Source organism: Sebastes fasciatus, chromosome 13 (assembly GCF_043250625.1).
Source record: "Sebastes fasciatus isolate fSebFas1 chromosome 13, fSebFas1.pri, whole genome shotgun sequence".
NCBI lineage: Eukaryota > Metazoa > Chordata > Actinopteri > Perciformes > Sebastidae > Sebastes > Sebastes fasciatus.
In genome coordinates, this window is record NC_133807.1 from 14334381 (window position 1) to 14356684 (window position 22304).

Consider the following 22304-nt stretch of genomic DNA (forward strand, 5'->3'; position numbering starts at 1 on the left):
GCTGCCAGTAGCTCCTTACGGGATGCCGATTGGTCCGTGCTCTAGCTTGCCAGACATAAACACGTTACTTGAAGCCTGACAAGATTTTCATGCTATATGCGATCCAATTACATCGCGAGAATCGAGCTGCCGTGCGAGGTAAGGTGGAGACCAAACCAGAGCTGTAAACACAACACTGACATAGTTTCACCTTTAAAGGAACAATGTGTAATATATTAACTATGACAAATCATAAAATGACCATGATATGTCATCAGAGATTAAGGAAACATGCCGAATTGAAATACTACAACAATGCTACAGCTAGTATGTTCTCCTTAGAAATTTCCATTATGGTCCGAAACGTGTGTTTTTTGGCGGGCCACGGCTCCAATGTTTGAATTTGGGCTGCAGTACCTATTTTGAACGCTACCTGTCAGTGCTACATATTGCTCCTTTAAAGTTTATATGGCAAACTTGTTAGCAAGCAAGTGCCTACTTACACGTCCCAACAGATACAGAGCAGCATTCATTTGGAGTCGTGCGTCTGTCCATGTGGTGATTATGAACCCAACGTTAATGAGTCTCAAACCATGAGGGAAATATCTGTCTCTTTAGCTGCTAAACTCTCCACTATGTTCGCCTGCTAACATTTGGTGCTGAGCAGGTTAGGTGACAGCGGACTACACTCCAGGATCTATATTTAACACCGCCTTCTTAAGTGTTATCTTCCCACTGAAATGCACTTATCACAAAGACACAAGAAGTCAGTAGAAGTATTTCAGGTATTAAACTTTTTTTTTAGAGATGTCAGCTGATGGTTAGAACCACAAAAACACTCCTGTGCACATGTTCTTACCACACACATTCATGTATTTTACACACACACACACGCACACAGTATCTACAAATACACCCACAGCTCAACTGTAGTAGATTTCATGAGTGCTGGCAGCATAAAGGCTGCTCCCCCTTTCTTTCCCACCCACCTCCCTTCCTCTCTCTCACTCTATTGCTCTCTCGCTCCCCATGCTATTCTTTGTTTTTGACGCTCGTGCTGCCGCGGAACCCTCTTTTATTCTGTTTTTTGTTCATCTCTTGAACACAGAAGCCTCCTCCTGCAGATTTTCTTGTCTCTCTCTTGTCTTGCTATCTTGTTATCTCTTCATCTCTCTTGGATCCAAACACTGAGACCTCTCTCACTCTCGGTCCGTGTGTTCCTATGCATCTCCCCGTGGCTGAGGGGAACAGGGACTTGACTCTCCCCTCTTCCTCTCATCCTCCTCCTCCTCCTCACCCTCTTCCACCACCGCCTCCTCCGCCTCTCCCTCCTCTTCTTCCTCTTCTTCTTCGCCTCTCGTCCTCTCACTTCCTAACGGAGGGATAATGTTCTATTTCCAGCTGGTGATCATGGCTGGGACGGTGCTGCTGGCTTACTACTTCGAGTACACGGACACCTTCCCCGTGCACATCCAGGGCTTCTTCTGCTACGACAAGACCTTCTCTAAGCCCTACCCGGGTCCGGACGACACCAGCAAGATCCCCCCCGTGCTCATCTACTCGCTGGTCACAGCCATCCCCACCCTCACGGTAAGGTGTATTTTTAAGTGTGGAAGTAGAGGTGCATGAGAAAAGAGGCGTAAGTGGGTGTGCGTCTACTGCATGTTGGAAAAAGGAGAGTGGGGAAAAAGAAGCTTTAATAGAAAGTAAGAAGTTGTCAAAGTTGAGGTGGTGCGTTTGAGTTGTTTTTTTTGCTTTCGCATGCTGTGAAAGTATATGAGAGAGTGTTGTTCGCTTCCTACATCGTATGATTTGTGAGCTTTGTGATGATGAATCATCTCTGGTGTGTGTGTGCTGCACCACTGATATAGTGAGCAGATTGGCAAGCGGCATGGAGGTAACCCCCTCCAGCCATGACAGGCAGGTGTGTGTATGTGTGTGTGTGTGTGTGTGTGTGTGTGTGTGTGTGTGTGTGTGTGTGTGTGTGTGTGTGTGTGTGTAGAGAAAACACAGAATCAAGACCACACAGAGATGTAATGTGAACAGGCAGTCAGGTCATTAGAGAAAGAAAGAAAGAGGCAGAAGAAGAGTCACGGAGACAAACAAAAGAGAAAGCATCAGAAAGAAATGGTGCAAAAGTTGGAGTCGAGGCAGAGCGATAATGGCAGACAGCAGATGCTGTTTGAAAAAAAACAAAAAAACTACTCAAGATGATAGGTGAGAAAAAGACACAATGAGCACAAAGGAAGGCAATTTGGAGGAGGGCTTGCACTGGGTTTTTGTATGTGTGACGTGTGCGTGAGGTTAGCTGTTGAACCCTCAAGTGAGACGCAAGGCAGTGAGCGTGAAATGCAGAACACCTGGCACCGACTCTGAGCACAGACACATCCCCAACAGACCCCCACAGAAACACCACAGACAGAACCAGCCGACAGCCACAATGCAAAAGCACCCAAATGACCCGGCCAGATTACATGCACAGACTAAACCATAGCCTGCAAAGACAAGAGTATCTTACAGTTACAGACATATCCTGTGTGTGTGTGTGTGTGTGTGTGTGTGTGTGCAGCAGTTAATAGCTTTGGGTTATTATTATAATGTCAATACACCCTGGACATAAAAAATAATTATATCCACATCGGACCAAAGCAATGTGCATGATTAGTAATTAATACAGGTCCAGCATCACTAATAAAGTTGGGTGTGTGTAAGTGTAATATTCATATAGGGACTGTATGAAAATGATTAGAGACGGGAGGGTAGTCAGAAAGGGGGGAGGGTTCATATGCTTTCTTTTAGTTGAAGGGAGGTGTAGTCTATTTTTATTTCTTCCTCCATATGCAGAGGACAGCAATCCTGTCTCTGCATCAGGGCATTCTCACCCATTCGTTGACTGTAATGACTTATCATGATTATTTTGCAGCTATTTTCTCAAAAATAGCCAGCGACTGTATTTTTATTGTCTTCCATAAATATACTGTGTCGAGATATTGGAGAGAGAGTAATGCAGTTTTTTCCAAGTCAAAGAGAGGGTTCAAAACATAGAAAAAGAATAGGAATAGAACAGATATGCGTCCACTCCCATCCCGGCGAGCTTCTACCACACTTTACGGGCCCACCGATGGATGTTGTCACTAGGACTGTCAATCGATTAAAATATTTAATCGCGATTAGTCGCATGATTGTCCATAGTTAAACGTGATTAATCACACATTTTTTATCTGTTCAAAATGTACCTTAAAGGGAGATTTGTCAAGTATTTAATACTCTTATCAACATGGTAGTGGGCAAACATGCTGCTTTATGCAAATGTGTGTATATATTTATTACTGGAAATCAATTAGCAACACAAAACAATGACAACAAATTTCAAGAAATCCTCACAGGTACTGCATTTAGCATAAATAATACACACAAATTTAGCCTAAGTTTGGAGCGTTATTTAGCTTCCTTGGTGACAAGCTGGTATGACATATTTGGCACTAATGGATTTCTAGTTTTCTAGATTTATTTCTTGTGTGTCTTCACTCTAGCTTTAAAACTGAGCCCAATACAACCTTAAAATTTAAAGTTGCATTAATGTGTTAAAGAAATTAGTGGCATTTAAACAAATTTGCCCTAGTTGTCACCATAACGCCTAACAACAATCACCATTGTCATTTGTGCAAGTCAATTGACTACAGAGCACAGTTCAATGTCAGCTTGTATTCTATTTCTATGGTTCAAAGCAATAATTCAGGCAAGTGTCTTACTTGTGAATACAATGTAATATAAGATTCAGCCCCCCCCCCCATCCCCAATAATTTAGATAAAGGTTTACTTTCTTCCAGTTAAACTAAAAACCTACATCATCACTTCATTATTGTTTAACATTGCTGATATATACGGCAGATGCACTATTTAGCACTAAGCTACACTAATCCAAACCAAGCAGCCCTTTAAAGCTGCCCTAGCTGAGGGTAAATGACTTTGGAAGTTGATCTGGGTCAGAGCACATTACTTACACCGGCTAGTCTGCCCTAATCTGCACTGACAGAGGCTTTGGTGTGTGTGTGTAACTAGCAGCAAGGTAAATCGCAGCAGTAACTCCCTGCGATAGCAGCAGTCTGGTGCGAATGTGCTTTTCCTCTGGTTCCTGAGGAGCCTGATCTCTCTTTCTATCCAGAGCGGCAGCAAATCAGAGCCTTGAGTTTGGTGATAAAGTGGCTTCATGGCACGTCTTTAATACAAAAAGAGTTAGGGCTTTCATATGGTTTTAGGTGAGAGGTTTGGCAAGGAAAATTATTGTAAGTAGCATTGTGTTTTGAACAATTGGACTGTCTTTTGATTTTCAACTCTTTATAGTACAAGAAAGGTTGAGATGTATAGAGATGACAGTATAAAGAGGAAGACCCTGCCTGGCCGAGTCACTGTAGGTGATAACCAGCCACCAGACACATATTTGGGTCAGTGCCAGAGTCCTACAAGCCCATAAGAGGGCCCTCTAGCTCTCTGACAGCTCCCAGTAGGGCCACCACATCTAATTAAAGTCATCAATCACCTTCTGAAGTTTCAGCACAAGGAGCCAATCCACTGCTCAGAGACTGAAACAGAAGAGGAGGGACCTGACATCTTCCCACCTCAGTCTGTTAGTCACATTTGTAGTATGTGTTAGTCACTGTTACTATGCCTGTCAAAGCTTTCCATTATAGTGCAGCCCGGTCTCACGAAAAGGCGCGCGAATGACACGATAATGCGCAAGGCAAAAGCGTGAAATAAGAATGCCGTCCTTGCCTTAGGCGTGTTATTTGTACGCTATGTAGTCTGTACTGACTTCAGTGTAAATGCATCTGTGTAAATATGCTACGCTCAGAGATAGTGTCATAATAAAAAGTGAGAAAGGCTGCTAATGGCGGGCGGGACGGGAGGTGGATGGGTCCATTAAATGACGTGTTTTCCGTACTTATGTAACATTGTTTCCGTACGTATTGTTCTTAGTTTATGTACTTATTTTAAGGGCAACCATGACATTTTTCCTAAACCTAACAAGTGGTTTTGTTGCCCCCTGCTGGTAGGCTACTGCACCTTCATACACACGTGTGATATTCACGCCTCGGCGAGGCAAAGCGTTACACTGACACACTATCCTCTGGTGGACAGGCGGGTCTGTAACACGCTTTGGCGCGATATTGGGTTGTATAGTGATAATGGTCGAAATTCATAGTCATTTTTGAAAAAGCGCATCCTTGATTTTGGACAGAGGACGACAAAAGCAGCTTCTCATTTGATTGATTTTGGGGGCTTAAATGATGATTAATGCTGGCAGATTTGATCAGCTGTATCTAGCTAGCTAATGAAGCTAACATCAGCTCCATGAGTTGGTTGAAAACTCAGTCTCCAGCTGACTTTTTAGTGTTTCCAGCTTACTTGTGATTAAAGCTGGGGGAGGCAGTTTATTTTTGCCATTATTGAGCAAAAATTCCATAATAACATTTCAGCATGTTGTAATTCAAGTGGTACCACAGGGTAGGCAGTTTTCTGGAAAAGGCCCAAAAAATGCGAGAATATGAATATACAGCCCTCATCCTGCAGCTCATCCTGCAGCTCATCCTGCAGCTCATCCTGCAGCTCTCCCCTATCTGTCCTAAGCCCCCCCCCCCACCAGACGAGCACGGGCATGTGCAGTGTCCAGTGACGCCAAAAATAAACTGCCTACCCCAGCTTTAAAGGAGAATCTTGCAAAGAGGTGTTTTTGTTCAACTTAAATGTTTAGTCATTATGTGATTATTTTATGTAAGCGGTAAAATTTGCAGGCATCCTTTGGATTTGATTATTTTCGGAAATATAACAAAGGCTTGGACAAAATCTCAAGCTTTTGCAAACAGTGAATTGGTGCAGAATCTCAATTAATTATTATCATCAGAAGATTTGCAGATTTACCTCAACCATAGTAGCAAGCCACATGAGTTTGCATTTTTTTAAAAAACCTCAACTTTACAATCATTTTTTTTAGGGCTGCAACTAATGATTATTTTCATTGTCAGATAATCTGTCGATTATTTTTCTTGATTAATCGATAAGTTATTTCGTCTATAAAATCTCAGAAAATGGTGAAAAATGTTTCCCAAAGCCCAAGGAGACGTCCTCAAATGTCTTGTTTTGTCCACAACTCAAAGATATTCAGTTTATTGTCATATAGGAGTAAAGAAACCAGAAAATATTCACATTTAAGACGCTGGAATCAGAGATTTTTTTTCTTTTTTTGTTAAAAAATTGCTCAAACCAATTAATCAATTATCAAAATTGTTGACGATTAATTTGATAATTTTTTTGTTGCAGCTCTAACATATTTGTTTAAAGAAGAAAATCCATTTCCCTTTTCATCTGTCAGATTTCACCATGAGGCCACTGCTGCAGCAACACTGAAAATTCTCCTCACAAACACACACTTGAGTTTGGTTCATTTTAAGGGCATCTTGAAAGTTTGGCTAATGGAGCTTGTAAGCCAGTTAAGTCGAGGATGAATTAATTTATCTAGCACAGATTCAATCTGACAGTGCGTGTGCAAATGTGTGTTCATGCTCCTCTGTAAATCCCTCCTTTGATCAGCTTTGTTTTTTTGTCTTTCCCTCTCTGTTGCGTGTCCTCTCTCCACAACCTTCCCCAGTCCTCACGCCGCTACATCTCATCCACACTGACCTTTTTGCCTTCATGTTCTATTCATCACCATTTCTTCCTTTCCTTATGCAATTTTAGCCTCATCTGTGTTTAGTCTTGCCTTATTTCTTATTCACCCAACTCAGTCTGATAGCACTTTCATTTGTACCCCTTCCTTCCACCATCTCTGGGTTGTCTCCACTCTCATCAACACCTCCTTCCTGCCTTGCCCTTTCTGACCTCTCCTCACACCTGTTGTTTGTCTCACCTTCCAATTAACATGTCTCCTGTGAACCGAAGGAGCTGCTCAGTTTGTCTGCTCTACAGTCGGTGGCTGGAGTGATAATCAAACTCCAAACGCACAGGAAGACATCAAAACTCTGTTCCTCCCACTTTCTGCTCTTTTCCTCAGAAAAAAACAGAGAAATCTTTTATTTGACTGAAGTCATACTGAGATAAAAGGCAGTGAGAAATGCATACGTATCTTAATAAATAGGAAAAAAAACCATCAAGTCTTTGTTCTGACTCATGCAGTTCAATTCCAGGTGAAGCCCACACTACATCCAGGTGTAGTTAAGACACTACTGTGAAAAAGCCGGGTCTCAGATGGCAAATAATCGCAAAATCACAAGTTATACCTCTACTGAAGCTTAATAAATACTAATTAAATTATGAGCCAGTAATAAGTCCATTTCATTAGTTATTTTAATTACAGTAATAATGATTTGAGTATTAATGACTCACCAGTAAGAGATTTTAAAATTTTTCATGACCTGGCAAATTGTTCTTATCAATGGCTTATAATTTATTTAGCCTATAAAGCATTAGTAAATGATTTACTATCATTGATAAAGCCTTTAGTTACAACTTATAAACCCTTTATAAAGGTATAGTGTAGGTCAGGCTGTTCTCATACACCGTTCGTAGCTACACCTACGAAAAATAATTCACTGTAATTCATATATATCCCACAAAATCAATTCGTATGTAATCCACGTAATTGTGATAGTATAAAGAGCGGCAAGCTCCGCATACGGAGGAGGTCAGGGTGGATGGGTGGGTCAAAAAACACCAGACTTTCGCACAGGAGGCCGACGTTCATATCCAGTGTAAAGTATAAGTGAATGTTGATTTAGTTGTCACGTAACTTCCGTATTTAAGTAACGTCACTTCTGTAGTTATCCCAAACCACGATCTTTTCCTAAACCTAACTAAGTTGTTTTGTTGCCTGAACCTTACCAAGTTGTGTGAAAACGGAAGTTAATTTTGAAGGCTGTAGCGAGCCGAGCAGAAATTGACACGTGTTGCTGGTAGGGGTGTAAGAAAATATTGAAAAAATCAAATATCGCGATATTATGTTTTGTGATACTGTATCGATTCTCAAAAACACTATCAACCTTTTTTATTAATAGTTTACATGCAATGATTAATCAATCAACCAATAAATACTTTATTTCATTTGCAAAGAGATGCTCCCTCTCAGTGTATGTGCCCTCTCAAAGTAGTGCTGTGTTGTTGCATGTTACAGGAACTGTGATTCATGCAAATGCAGATCTCATTGTTCTGATTGCTTAAAAACACTTTTTTTACTCAGATTTTATGCATGTGGTGTTGTTCTTTATAGTATGACAGTTTTCCTAAAATTAGATTAATAAAATCACAGTATATCGCCTTACTTACAGTATTGCAATACATCGCAATATATTGAATCGTAACCCCTCTATCATGATACGTATCGTGTATCGAGATATAACGTGTTAATCAGTGAGCTTTAAAGGTGCTGATGCACATTTAGTTACCTTTGGACAGAGCCATAGCTCGCTAACTGGCAGTTAGCAAGTTCTCTAGCTCCGAGAGCTTTTTGTCCTCATTCAGTAACTATATATTGAGTGAAATCCTTAGAATAGGTGTACAGCTCTCAAGTGATAGAACGTCAGGGTCACGTCTGGGCGAGCCTCTGTTGTCACTAGCTTCTGTAACTCAGTGATTGAACTCTCATTCAGCTTTTCTTTCACTGGTCTTTCTGAAAAAAATTAGAAAAATGAATTTACCGTCTATTTTCTGAGACAGATTGGCATACACTACAGCACTATGAGAGGTTGTCCTTTGTGATTGTAGGCTAAGTTAAACATTAGTATACAAAAAAAAATGGAAGTTCGGTTAGCTCGTCAGCTACTGTATATTTGCTGACCTAGCCCCGCAAGTAGACCTTGGGTTACAAAGCTTTAACACCTTTTACCATCTTGAATTATGCTGTATGACATTCTGTATAGTTTTATGTTCAGGTATATATGGAAATACAGTTATTCGAAAATTATATGTTATAAAATATATAATATTGAGTGAATGGTTGCAGTAATTAATTAATTAAAATACTGATAATGCTGAAATGTTGGTTGGACACGATCCTGTATTTTTTTGCATTTGTCCCATCTCTAACCTCAGAGCTTCCTGTACACGTTTAACTGACTGTCACAGAGGTGTCCTGTCAGCGTCCTCACATCCTCAGCCATAATGTCAGTGGACTGACATTAAACTGTGCTCTGCCTCACCCAGAGGAACCATGACCTCACACCAGCCCCAACAGAAAACTCTCACATTCATGCACAATTGCACGGACACAGATCAATGCCTTTCTGTTTGTCTGCCTCTAACTCTCTTTTAAGCTTTTGCCTTTCAAATCCTCTTTGCTGTTTTTGGACTTTACTGCATGCCATATCTCCTTTTTCAAACGCAGACCTGCACACACACATCCACGCAATCGAGGCCAGCATGCTGCTAACCCAGGTTAATGAGACAGATGGCCGGGTGGGCTCCATGGTGGGAGAGGGGGGCATCGGTTGCTGTGACACTGGCTGCCACGGGTGGAGGCTTTCTGCCCCTTGACTTCTGTTCTTCATCGTGCGATGGAAAGGGAAATGAGGAAAACGTGTGATAAGAGGGTGATGAGGGTAAAAGTTGTTATTAGAAAAAATAAATGTACAAAACAGGCTTGCAGCCTATCGCAGAATAAAACAGGAAAAGATTAAATCACGGCTCAGAGAGAAAACGAGAGGGATTCTATTCATGGAAGGAGGAGGTACGTGTTGTTTTTCCTCACTGCACATTAAAGCGGCTTTATCTGCTCTGCCTATCTGTGGTGCTGATATCCCTACAGAATAATTTACCACAGTCTGCACAGATCCCACTCTGCCTGGAACGCAATCACAGCTCCGATCTAACTGCTGCCGATAATAATCACCCTACCCGAGCCAGTATGGGTTTGCATCACCGCACCGTTTTAACATTTACATAACCAAACAATCTTCTTGTTCCCTCAGATTTTTTTTCCACCTTAGAAGGGGAACTACGCCCATTTTCTAAATTCATACACGTTATTCCTATGGTCTAAGACAGTCCAAAAAATATTAGTAAACATGAACAACTCTCTCCCAAATCCAAAAACTATAGTGGTAAAACTCAAACATGTGATGTCATAGGGTATTAAGTCTGGAGCTGCTCCATAGACAATGAATTGGGAGAGATGTTCTAGATCAGCGGTTCCCAACCTTGGGTCCAGGCCGGCCTCAGGGGGGTATTCTTTAAAGAAAGTTGATTTAATAAAAAAAGACTAACTCATTTAATACACTGAAATACCTTCAAATTGAGGGTTTTGTTCGAGGATTTCTACATTTTGGGTGATAATGTCAGAAAATATGAAGCCCCCCCTTCATATTTTCTGACATTATCACCCAAAATGTACAAATATGAAGCCCCCCCTTCATATTTTCTGACATTATCACCCAAAATGTACAAATCCTCGAACAAAACCCTCAATTTGAAGGTATTTCAGTGTATTAAATGAGTTATTCTAAGGGGTCTAGGGGTGCTTTGTAGAAAATTGGTTGGGAACCACTGTTCTAGATAACACTGAGAGAATGTTCCGAGTATAGGGGAACATTTTCTGTTTCAAAACTGACAACACTACAATAGAATAAAGCTCATTTGAGGATAAAAAAAATCCATTCAATGTCTCCCATTCATTGTCTATGAAGCAGCTCCAGACTTTATACCCTATGACATCACCAATTTGAGACTTACTTCTCTGGTTTCTGCCTTTGAGAGAGAGAGAGTAACTCATGTATCAAGTATTGATTGAACTTTCCTCGGCCATGGAAGTAACATATTTGAATTCTTAATTTAGGTGGTGTTTCCCTTTAAAGCTGGGGTAGGCATATTTGGAGAAACCAGCAAGAGTAAGCTAGATTTTGAAAGTATCCGAGCCCCTCCCTTCAGGCCTCCCTACAAAGCCACATACAATGTGTGCACGGGCGGAGTGCACGCAGGTAGGTATGCCATCCAGTCATTTCATGCGGGCTGAATGAAATGGCTTATTACAGTCCTGAGACTGCCAAAGATACTGTTTTTTTTTTCTTTTCTTTTGTCAGAGCGTTTGATTTATTGCTGTCTGGATCCAATGACAATTTCAACATATATAACAAAAAAATGCTTCTAAAATACATTTCCTTCCCTAACTTCAAAGGTAGGATTTGTCGGCAACTAGTGATGTGGTTGCAGATTGCAACCAGCTGAGAACCCCTCCGCTCTCTCCTCCCTTTTCAAGCGGTAGCGTGAGCTGCCGAGTGCAAAACCATGGTAACGCCGTTCACCTCGCTCAGAGACCATCCTTACCATAATAACACTACTATAGGAGTAACGGAAGTCAGAAGGCAGCTGGCGGTACCACGGTTTTGCACTCTTGCACTTACCGCAGTTTCACAAGCCTGTCGGAGAACTACGGTGGCCTTCAGGTAACGTAAAAACATGAAAGGCTCTCTCTAAAGCCAGTGTTTGGTTTGGCCATTCTGGGCTACTGTAGAAACATGGCAGACTCCTTGAAGAGGAGAGCTCATTCTAAGCTAACGAAAACACAACAATTCTTAGTTTCAGGTGATTACACACTAATGAAAACATAGTTATGAATATAAAAATCCATTTCAGCTAATAGATCCCCTAAATGTTACACGCTGGCCCTTTAACCAGTTCCTCTTTTTCACTCTCTGCAGTTAAGTTCACAGTTGAGCTGCCTGCTCCATGTACCATTTCCCTGGTGGGCCCGAGGCGGGTGTTGCATCACCCTGATTGGCTACACAGCAAACGGAGCGAGAGAGGGATAGACGGACACAGAGAGAGAGAGTGCTTATGCCTTCCTCTTGCCTATCTAGTGGTTTTTCGGCCGAAGTCACCCATTCCTGTGAAATGCGATTAGACCGAACAGTGGTTGTCATTTCTGCTTCTTTGCTTTGATCCATTTTTCAGTCAGGCAGAGAGGAGGGACACCTCAGGGGTCCTGCGTGGCTGATGCACTGCCACGCTTCACTCAGCAGCACCTCAGAGATCTCTGACGAACGCCAGTATGCCCAATCTGCATTCACAACAGGGATGCGTCCCAGCTCGCCACCCTCTATTCTTACATCGTTGCTTTTGGCCACTGAACCAAATCTGAGGTTTTCTGTGTGTGACTGTGGGCATTTCACTCACACACACACACACACACACACACACACACACAAGTCCTCTGCTGAAAATGATGAATCAAGGTGATATAACACACGGATGAGTGTCTCGGGTTGAAGGTTTTACCATAATATGACTTAACGAGAATATTTCACCACCTTCCCAGATTTCTCATCATAAATTAAGTTTCATTTTAAACACAGGCCTGCAGGTGTTTAATCATAAAATGTGTATTCTAATTGTCTGATGTTGTTGTTTCATATTCATTAGAATAATAGTATGTGGTGACTTTTACGAGTACATTATGATTAAAGTGGAGAACACCATGAAACAGAATCTTTTTATGCTCTGTTTCTTTTGTTAATTGTTAATGGTTGTTTCCGAGCATGTAGCCGTCTTTATAGTGCTGACCTGATGTCACTGTGTGCAGTGGCAGTGATGAAGCTGTCCAGTGCAGTCATTTTGGTATGTTGTTTTGGTAGTTTGAGGCGTGGTACGTTTAGTTGTACCATTAAGCCACTTGTTGAATAGACTTGGTATTTGGCTACAACTATTGCATGGCATGTTAAAACTTATAATATAGGATTATAGGATTTCAGTCCTGCTTCATTTGGTGACACCTGTGGTTACGGGTAGTAATAGGAAGTGCAGTTTATTTAATTTAGCTACAGCTATCACTTGTTGAGCAGCTACTCTGTCAGCAATGGCGTCTTAATGCACAGGCTCACCAGGGCTGAAGTTTATTTTATTTATTTATTTTACCTTTATTTCGCCAGATAAGTCAATTGAGAACCAATTCTCATTTACAATGACGACCTGGCCAAGAGGCAGCGACAGAAGTCAAGGCGAATCTGTATATTAAGTCGCCATAATCCAGGATTGGGAGAATTGTCATCTTAACCAAGGTGTGTTTTGCAGAGTGGCTAAAAAATGCTTTATTACAGTATAGGAAACCAATTCTTGCCGTAACTTTGACAAATAATTTCAACTCAAAGGTCCACTTACTAGCCTTTTCATAGCTTTCAATCATATCTCACCGTACAAACACTTCAAGCTTCTCTATAAGATATTATAAGTCCCGGGCCCTGAGTACCAGGGGCCTCACGACACATGTAATATCAGGGTTTCCCCTGCCATTATACGGCTGGACGAGCCGACGCATGGCATGGCACGGGGAGAACAAGGGTGCTGTTATTTATCGGTACAATGTTCACATCCTGCAAATGCAGTACATGCCGATGAGAGTGAATCATCTACCAATCATTCGTTAGAATGCTGGGTGGAACTGTGTTTACTGATGCGCGATGCACTGATAAAACGATGTTCATGACACTAACTGAGTTGCTAATGTTAGGTAGGTAGCGGATGAGTACCAGAAGACAGACGCTGCCTGTGTTATAAATGTTCATTTTCTATACACTGTGACTCCATAACATGCCAGTGTTTTCGTGGTAGCCCGTCTACCAACCGCACCGCTGTTATCGTCATTAGTTTATTGGCCCCGAGCAGTGGAAAATAAATCAATAACACAACAATAGTAGTTAATAACACACTCATCATGTTATGATTTGAACACACCTGATGCAACTCAGCAGCCCTTACTGTTGATCAGGACTGATCAGGCTGGTTCAGGTGTGTTAGAGCAGAGAGAGCTGGAACATGGGCAGGTAGGCGGTCTGGAGGTCTGGAGCTGGGAACCCTGGGTCTACGCTATAGGATAGAATAAATATAATTAATGAGAAACAGTATTTATTTTTTTCTGAATCTGTTCTATTGAGTTACAGAATCTGATTTTACATGGCAAATGTTTCCAGAAGAATTACATGTTCAGACAAAAGCTGTGATATGTATAAATAATAAAATAATTATTTAACTGTGGCAAGTTTTGTTTTTAAGCTTTTTGGGCATTATCAATAGAACTAATAACCCCCACCCCAGATTTATACCGGTTCTTTGGTTGTGATGTTTGCAGGTTTTTAATTGAAAAGGCTGATCTTCTCATGTTGCCACAGCACACAGGACTACTTGGCTCAATAACCTAGCTTTGCCTTGTCATATTGTTGACGTATTGTCTTATAAGGATGAGTTTCATATTCTGTTTACTAATGAGGAGGTCACTCCTTTTAACATTTGTTGCTGTCCATTGATGGGAGGTTCTGAATTAAAATTGCTGTGGCATATTGTAAAGGGAGGGGAGGGCCTCAAGTCATATAAAGGTGCCTCTGTTTGTACTACAGAAGAGCAACTGGTGTGTCTGTTTACAGCGCAGCAAGTTGTGCTGCCTGTCACTTCATCAAACCTCCTTCTTGTTCCATAACTCCATGTAATATTTAGAATGTATCCGCTGTCCAAGAATGCAGGAAATGACCGTTTTCTTGTTTTGTAGACACATTTTTCATGCCAGCTACTTCTCAATAAAAGCCATCCCATGTTTCACCAGTTAAATGCTTTTAATGTGAAGCTGCAGCAGTAGGAAAAGTTGAGTTAGTGTTAGCAGTAACCCAGCTCTGATGTGTCTGTGGGAGAGTGAACGGTAAACAGATATCAAATAACAATATAATAACAATACAATACATGCATCATTTCCTGTTGAATCCCTTCGTGTCCGTGTAAAGGCAATTTGAATCTGGCGCGAACATGGTGGACTCTGCCACTAACAATGAGATTTTCGATATAAAGAGGTAATTACTGAATGTAAATACATTGAATGGATATTGCTGAAAAGAATATCAACCTTTAGCAGTATCAACAACTGGATTCGACTGATTTCTAGGGCTGTCCTCGACCAAAAAAAGTTCTTAGTTGACTAACGCTCCTACGATTTTTCTCGACTAATCGATTAGTTGATTTAATCGACAGATCTGTAAAACTGGGATTCTCCACAAACAATCACACAAAAGTGACACTTTAAATCTTGTATTTACCAGAGATGTGCTCATATGTTTCTTGGAAATAAGTCATTCAGTAGCAAAAAGCATAAAAAACGACAGATTGATCGACTAAGAGGGGGCAACCCTACAGATTTGATGAAAATCCTAAGGATTATAATTAGGGCTGTCAGAGTCAACCCGATAATAACGCACTCATGCAAATTCATATTAACGGCAGTAATTTCTTTAACACATTAACGCAACTTACGATTTTTAGTTGGTAAACTCAACTCTAAAGCTAGCGTGAAGATACTTGTATCATATGAAATTACAAAACCTAAAGAATCCATTGGACCCAACCATCATACTAGCTTGTCGCAAAGGAGACTAATTAACGCTCCAAACGTACGCTAAATTTTGGTGAGGAAAAACTACCATGGCAATTTTCAAAGGGGTCCCTTGACCTTTGACCTCGAAATATGTGAATGAAAATGGGTTCTATGGGTACCCACGAATCTCCCCTTTACAGACATGCCCACTTTATGATAATCACATGTAGTTTGGGGCAAGTCATAGTCAAGTCAGCACACTGACACACTGACAGCTGTTGTTGCCTGTTGGGCTGCAGTTTGCCATGTTATGATTTGAGTATATTTTTTATGCTAAATGCAGTACCTGTGAGGGTTTCTGGACAATATTTGTCATTGTTTTGTGTTGTTAATTGATTTCTAATAATAAATATATACATACATTCGCATAAAGCAGCATATTTGCTCACTCCCATGTTGATAAGAGTATTAAATACTTCACAAATCTCCCTTTAAGCTACATTTTGAACACATAAAAAATATGTGATTAATTTGCAATTAATCGCGATTAACTATGGACAATCATGCGATTAATCACGATTAAGTATTTAAATCGATTGACAGCGCTACAAAAAATATGATTATAAGCCAAAGATGTAAAAAGACAAAGACAGAAGGGGAGAAAGAGAAAAAAACAGAATGATAGATACACAGTGAGACATCAAACAGCTTGCAATCCCATTGATGCAGCTTTTTAAGGAATGTAACAGAGCAGATTTGGAAATGGGGTCGTGCAATTGGACTGGATAAAAAGGGAAAAGGGAAGACAAAGAATATATAACCTACTTTGAGAGAGGAAAAGAGGGATTAGTGATGCTGCAACACCATGATGAAGAGGTTTTACTTCTGTAAAATGGAATAAATGTATAAGCGTATACCAGTGTAATACTACAAACACGTATTTGGGTGCCAGGGCAAATTCTCAGCAGGCTAACAGTGGTTACAATGTGCAATCACACAATCACTGTGCCTATATTTGATCTGTATGCATGTGTACACATGGGTGGGCGTGCTTTTGCACATGCCTCCGTTTCAGTAGGTGCAGTGAGTTCTGTGTGAAGCGCCCTATGCCCTTGTGAATGCATCTGTTTGCATGTATGTGTTGCGTGCCCATCCATCCATGATCCACAAGACCGTGTTCTTTTCTCAGTCGTCATTCTTCATCATGTCAGTGGGTTGATGTACACGCTGTTGTCTGTTTTCCGTTAGCAACCATCCAACGCAGTCAAAATCGTGGTGAGAAGCACATGGGAGTAAAGGTGATGGGGAGCCTGATGTACTCCGACAGGTGCCGTGTCTTCCGCATCATCCATTAGCCCCAAATCTCACATAAACACTGCTTTGCAGAGATTAAGGTCGCAGTAGACGATGACAGATAATGGGATACTAGTGACAGCTCGGCATCTCTTTGTACTTTACACATGAATAACCTTCCCAATGTTGTCAGAAGCATTAGGTCTTACGGCTGCAGAGCTGCGCTTCACAGAAATGAGTCCGCAGTCGGTCCGTACAGCACAAGAGCTGCAGCGTGCTTTTGTTTCATTAGATGCCAGAGAACGACTCTTGTGGCTGCTAAATAATTTACTTATGAGTGATCATTGTTCTTGCTATTTAAAGTTTAGCATTCACTACTGTGGCAGGCTTTTTTACTCTGCCTGAGTGTGGCCGTTTGGAACAGCTATAAAAACTTGTACCTTCGGACATGGTCAGATGACACTTCATACGTTTCAAGGCTTTAGGACTAGGGATGCACTGATCCGACTTTTTCAGTCCTGATACTGATAGCGATACCTGGGCTTTGGGTATCGGCCGATACCGATCAGATACCAGTGTTTAGTTAACACGCTGTATGCCCCACTGTGTGGGAGAGACTGGGATCATTCTTTTATGTGTAAGGCAACATCAGGCTTGACTTAAACATTGCTTTCCATACTTTGTAAAACAAAATGTAACAAATACAGTAAATACGTAGATATAAATGAACTGAATTGTTATTGATTATTAAAATAATAAATCGTACACCAGCAACTTAGTAAAAAAAACTCAAAATTAACACGAATTACAATTGAAGTGTAAACATTTTTACTGCATCAAGAAATTGGTCAAAACTTAAACAGGATTTCAAATTCCAGCTATTTGAGTCATTATCAGCTCGATATCCGATCCGGTATCTGTATCGGTGCATCCCTATTTAGTACCTTTAAAGCCATTTCACACCAAGCATGGATTTTCATCTGAAAAATGCGCACAGAATTTATAAAAAACGACTTTGTGGGTTCTTATGAATGCTTCCACATCCCTGCGGAACATTCGGGCAGGGGAAAAAATATTTGGACGGACCGCGACTTCAGCGAATTTCTGCTGTTTGACCAATGAAATCCTTTGTTCCAACTGATCGCTGTCATTTTGCATAATAATTAGCCATGTGCTTCTGTTTTTTGTTGCACTGAGAGTGTGTATTTTTTGGAACAATGGGCGTTTCTTTTTCGGGGTAACGGACTGTCGGACAATTGTTTGGGACTATTGGTGTTTCAGAAGACCAATGGGTCGTCCCCTTCTCAACACCGAATAATGTACCACAAACACTACGACCTCAACAACCAAATAAAAGACAATTAATGGCTTGAGATTGCCCAGCAGCTGGGATACGATGAAGATGGTAATGTGGCTGATATGCACTTGCTAACGTTATATATTGGTCACGGAACGTGGCTAGCCTCAACAGCTAGCATTAGCATCACATTTGGGGTCTGATTAGTTTATGCATTGTGTAGTTAATGTTAGCCACTCTCTGTCTGGATAGGTTTTTATTGAGTGGAGTGGACGCGGCACGAGGAAACTCATTGCAAAAATGGAACACGGCAACACGGATAATTCACACTGATTTCACAAAGTCAAATCATCTTGGTAAACTATGAATTGTTGGCCTTACTTAACAAAGTATACCAAAAGACACCAGAAAATAAGGTTATTTTAAGAAACATGTAAAAAACGCTATAGGGTAGACATTTGGGTAGTTGGCTTCTTGCAGCATTGGTCCATTTTGTGCAATGGCTCAGAGTCAAGCATACATTATATTTCCATCTGTTTCCCTCTGTTGACTTTTATATTTTTTGCCACTTTATTTTATCACTAAGACGGGCTGAACAGAGTCAGTTGCTATTTGCAGAAGAGGATACTAATGGAAGCAATCTGCATCTCACTGCTCTGCTGCAGTGCCATCGTTCAGGCTTGTTCCAAGATGCTTGATTTGTCCTTGGAGCTTTATTGACACCATTACTACACGATGATGGCACGGCAGGCTGTTTGCCTCCTGTCTGTAGACTAACTGGTGGCTTTAAAGTACAAGAAACGCACAAGTAAAACTGGTTATACACAGTAATTAAACCGTACATATTCACCATTAAAACGGCAGTTGGTAACTTTAATAAAAATGACTTTTTGTTATATTTACTCAAAATGTCACTATATCCTGACAGTAGTACATGAGACAGATAATCTGTGAAAGAAAATCTGATTCCTCTGCCTCCTTTTAGTGCTTCTAATGGCATTTGCAAGATTCCACCGCGCCCGAAGGAAAACAACCAATCAGAGCCGAGGAGTCTCTAATGCAGCTGTCAATCACTGCACATGAACTCCGATCAAACAGTCAAACTAGGCAGCGCTGATCAAATATGAATCATGATTCTGTTACTGTAATGCCTATTTTTCACCTCAGATGTTTTCAGAAACATATTTTAGTATTTAGCTGTCCAGGTAACTTTTGGAGTCTGATATACCAATTTTATTATTTTTAATAAAAGCCTGAATTGTTTATTTTTTTCTCAAAACTTGGACTTGAAACGAGCCAAACGATATTGGAATAGAGAGAGAGAGAGAGAGAGATGCAAGCTGCAGATAGCTGTTCCTATGTGCCTTAAAAAGCTGTTTCTCTGCACCTCCTCCTGCTGATTTTGACAGAGAATCGTTCATAAATTCAAAATATATTTAGCGCTCTGTTATGTTCTTATGTGAGTGCTCTGAATAATACATGTATTCTTTGATTTTGAAACAGTAGCCTTATGTTGTTGTCAATTTGCATTTCTGATGCTATTTGATGGTTAAGTTAATTAATTTTATTTGATGAATAAAAGTGTTCTTTAACGTTACTCAATAGGCTGCTCATACATCAGTATTATATAATATAAGCCTACGTCTGTTTCAATGCATATTTTTCACAGATTATCTATCTCATGTACTACTGCCAGGATATAGGGACCGTTTATAATATGACAAAAAGTTATTTTCATAAAAGTTACCGACTGCAGCTTTAACTTTTAAAGAGCTTGTTGAGATCATAATCATGTGGAGAATGAGCATATATCCTACCTTCTTTACTCCAGCTTCTGAATTCGCATATCTACTATAAAAAATGATTAGGGCTGTCAAACGATTAAAATATTTATTTGCGATTAATCGCATGATTGTCCATAGTTAATTGTGAATATGGCAAATTAATCACACATTTTTTTATTAGTTCAAAAGTATTTAACACTCTTATCAACATTGGAGTTGACAAATATGCTGCTTAATGCAGATGTATGTATATATTTATTACTGGAAATCAATTAACAACACAAAACTATAACAGATATTGTCCAGAAACCCTCACAGGTACTGCATTTAGCATAAAAAATATAATCAAATTATAACATGGCAAACTGCAGCCCAACAGGCAACAACAGCTGTCAGTGTGTCAGTGTGCTGACTTGACTATGACTTGCCCCAAACTGCACGTGATTATCATAAAGTGGGCATATCTGTAAAGGGAAGACTCGTGGGTACCCATAGAACCCATTTTCATTCACATATCTTGAGGTCAGAGGTCAAGGGACCTAATTTTGGAGCGTTATTTAGCTTTCAAACTGAACCCGCTACAACCTAAAAATCGCAAGTTAATGCGTTCAAGAAATCAGTGGTGTTAAAACGAATTTGCGTTAACGTGTTATCGCCGTAATAATTACATATAAATATAAAATCGTATTCCCTCCTCTTCCTCTTTAATAGTGTTCTTCCTGCTCTCTTTATTCCCCTACTCCCACTGCTTCTCTGTCATCTCCACAATCCTCTTCATTCATCGCATCGCTCTGAGTAAAACATCCCCCTTCATTGTCTTCTAATTGACACGTAGTCATAAGAAGGGCCAGTGTGAACGCGCTCTCACATTTGACTAATACCCACTGACACAAATCGAGATCTGATTACTTACACACACAGAGCAGAAAATGGGCTCTGCACTCATGACGTCGTCTGTGCACGCACACAGAGTTAATCAGGTCTCATGTGTATATTAATGTTTCATTCCTTCACTCCTCTCTCTTGTTCTGCTTCTAAATCATGCATGCGAGTGTAAATGTAAAACACGTTTTTGTTAACATGTTTTTTTCCCCCACATCTTGAAGCTCACCTTTCTATTTCTAGAAATCATCACGAAACAGCACGTTTCATCATTTCTGCATTGTCAGACTGGATGGGCAGTTTAATTTCAAGGAATTATAATCCGCTCTTCCCTAAACTGCAGCGACAACCTCGTCATATTTAACTATGAATCCTTGGCAGAGGCAGGGAGCTGAACCACTGCAGTGGAGAGAGATAATTTGGGAATGTTGGTTGAAATAATGCGCTACATGATTCACATGGATGCCATCCACGCATGAATAATTCATTGCTGCAGTATTACCCCCCAACCCCATCACTGTTCTAGCGTCCCCACACTGTTCCTCTCTGTCTTTCTTCACTCTTCAACGTTCCTATTGTGTATCTTTTACCCTCACTCCTCCACTTAATCTCTCACAGACTCTCGCATAGGCTTGATTTCAGAAGTGAAGTGGGGAAATGTAATTGTATCAGCATTTAAAGAAAAAAACAGTCAGTATCTTGCTTTAACACAAGCGAGCGAGCTGTAATAACTTCCAATCTTTAGCTGTGGCTCAAAACAAAGTGACATAGTTATATAAACTTGTGTTCTGAGGATGAGAGATGAGGGAAAACCAACTTTTAGAGTTCAGTCCATGTTTGTTTTATAAGAGACTCTTTTACACTCATGATCAATTATATTATTTAATGTAGTTAAATTATTAAATAAATGATTAAATACTAAGGCTGTCAAAGTTAACGTGATAATAACACGTTAACGCAAATTTGTTTGCGAAAATTCGCAATACGAGACAAAACTGAATGCTGTCAAATTTTTCGTGCATCCTTTGTTTTGCAACCATCCCAAGCTGTTCTACAATCACCTGCCACAATCTATCTTTAAATTCTGCATCTCTGTATTCCTGCATTTCTTTATTATAAAGTGCTTTTTGCCGGGAGACGATGTGAATGTTTGTCAGATGCCGTTTTGGATGATGATGTTTGCAGAGATGGTGGCTCTGAATGGTCAAACAACCCTCTTTTGCCTTTTGACAGATTCGAAAAAATAACCCCGCAGAAAATCTATCCTGTTTCGAAAACTTAAATGACGGAAGAAAGTTTCAGAGTCGCTGTGTAAACGTGATTGACACAACTTGAGGTCACACGCTTTATTTTTAAACGTGCGACAGTTTCGAATGAAAAATACAGACTTGGTGCGCAAAGGCCTTAAAGCTCACCGATTAACACGTTTGTTAAATCCGTGTAAGTGTAAAAGCGTCATATTTACCGTACAGACATGAAAGTGGTATCAATCTTCTCATCTAACTCTCAACAAGAAAGCGAATGTGTGTTTCCCAAAATGTCAAACTATTGCTAATCAAACCCAATCAGCAAATTTCTCTAAAAGATTCTCTAACTTCGACTAAATTAAGAGAAGTGAAAATTCAACTCAATAAGTTAAATTGTCTAATTTGTGATTTTATTGAAGTTTGTTACTTTGAAACAAGCAATGAAAAAGGTCCAACTGGTGAAGTTAGCTTGTTAACCTTAAGCACACAGT

The 22304-nt window shown here is 40.4% G+C and overlaps 1 protein-coding gene across 8 annotated transcripts in view; it reads left to right on the forward strand.

Moving 5' to 3' along the window:
- plppr2a (phospholipid phosphatase related 2a) overlaps window positions 1–22304 on the forward strand; it is a 102593-nt gene that overhangs the window by 68594 nt on the left and 11695 nt on the right. For 6 of the 8 annotated variants that reach the window (XM_074655686.1, XM_074655685.1, XM_074655684.1 and 3 more), the window contains exon 3: window positions 1381–1569. In XM_074655686.1, the coding sequence (XP_074511787.1) occupies window positions 1381–1569 (189 nt within the window). Of the gene's footprint in view, window positions 1–932; window positions 1570–22304 lie in introns of those variants that run through there. The other 2 variants (XM_074655691.1, XM_074655689.1) reach the window with 1 other exon arrangement.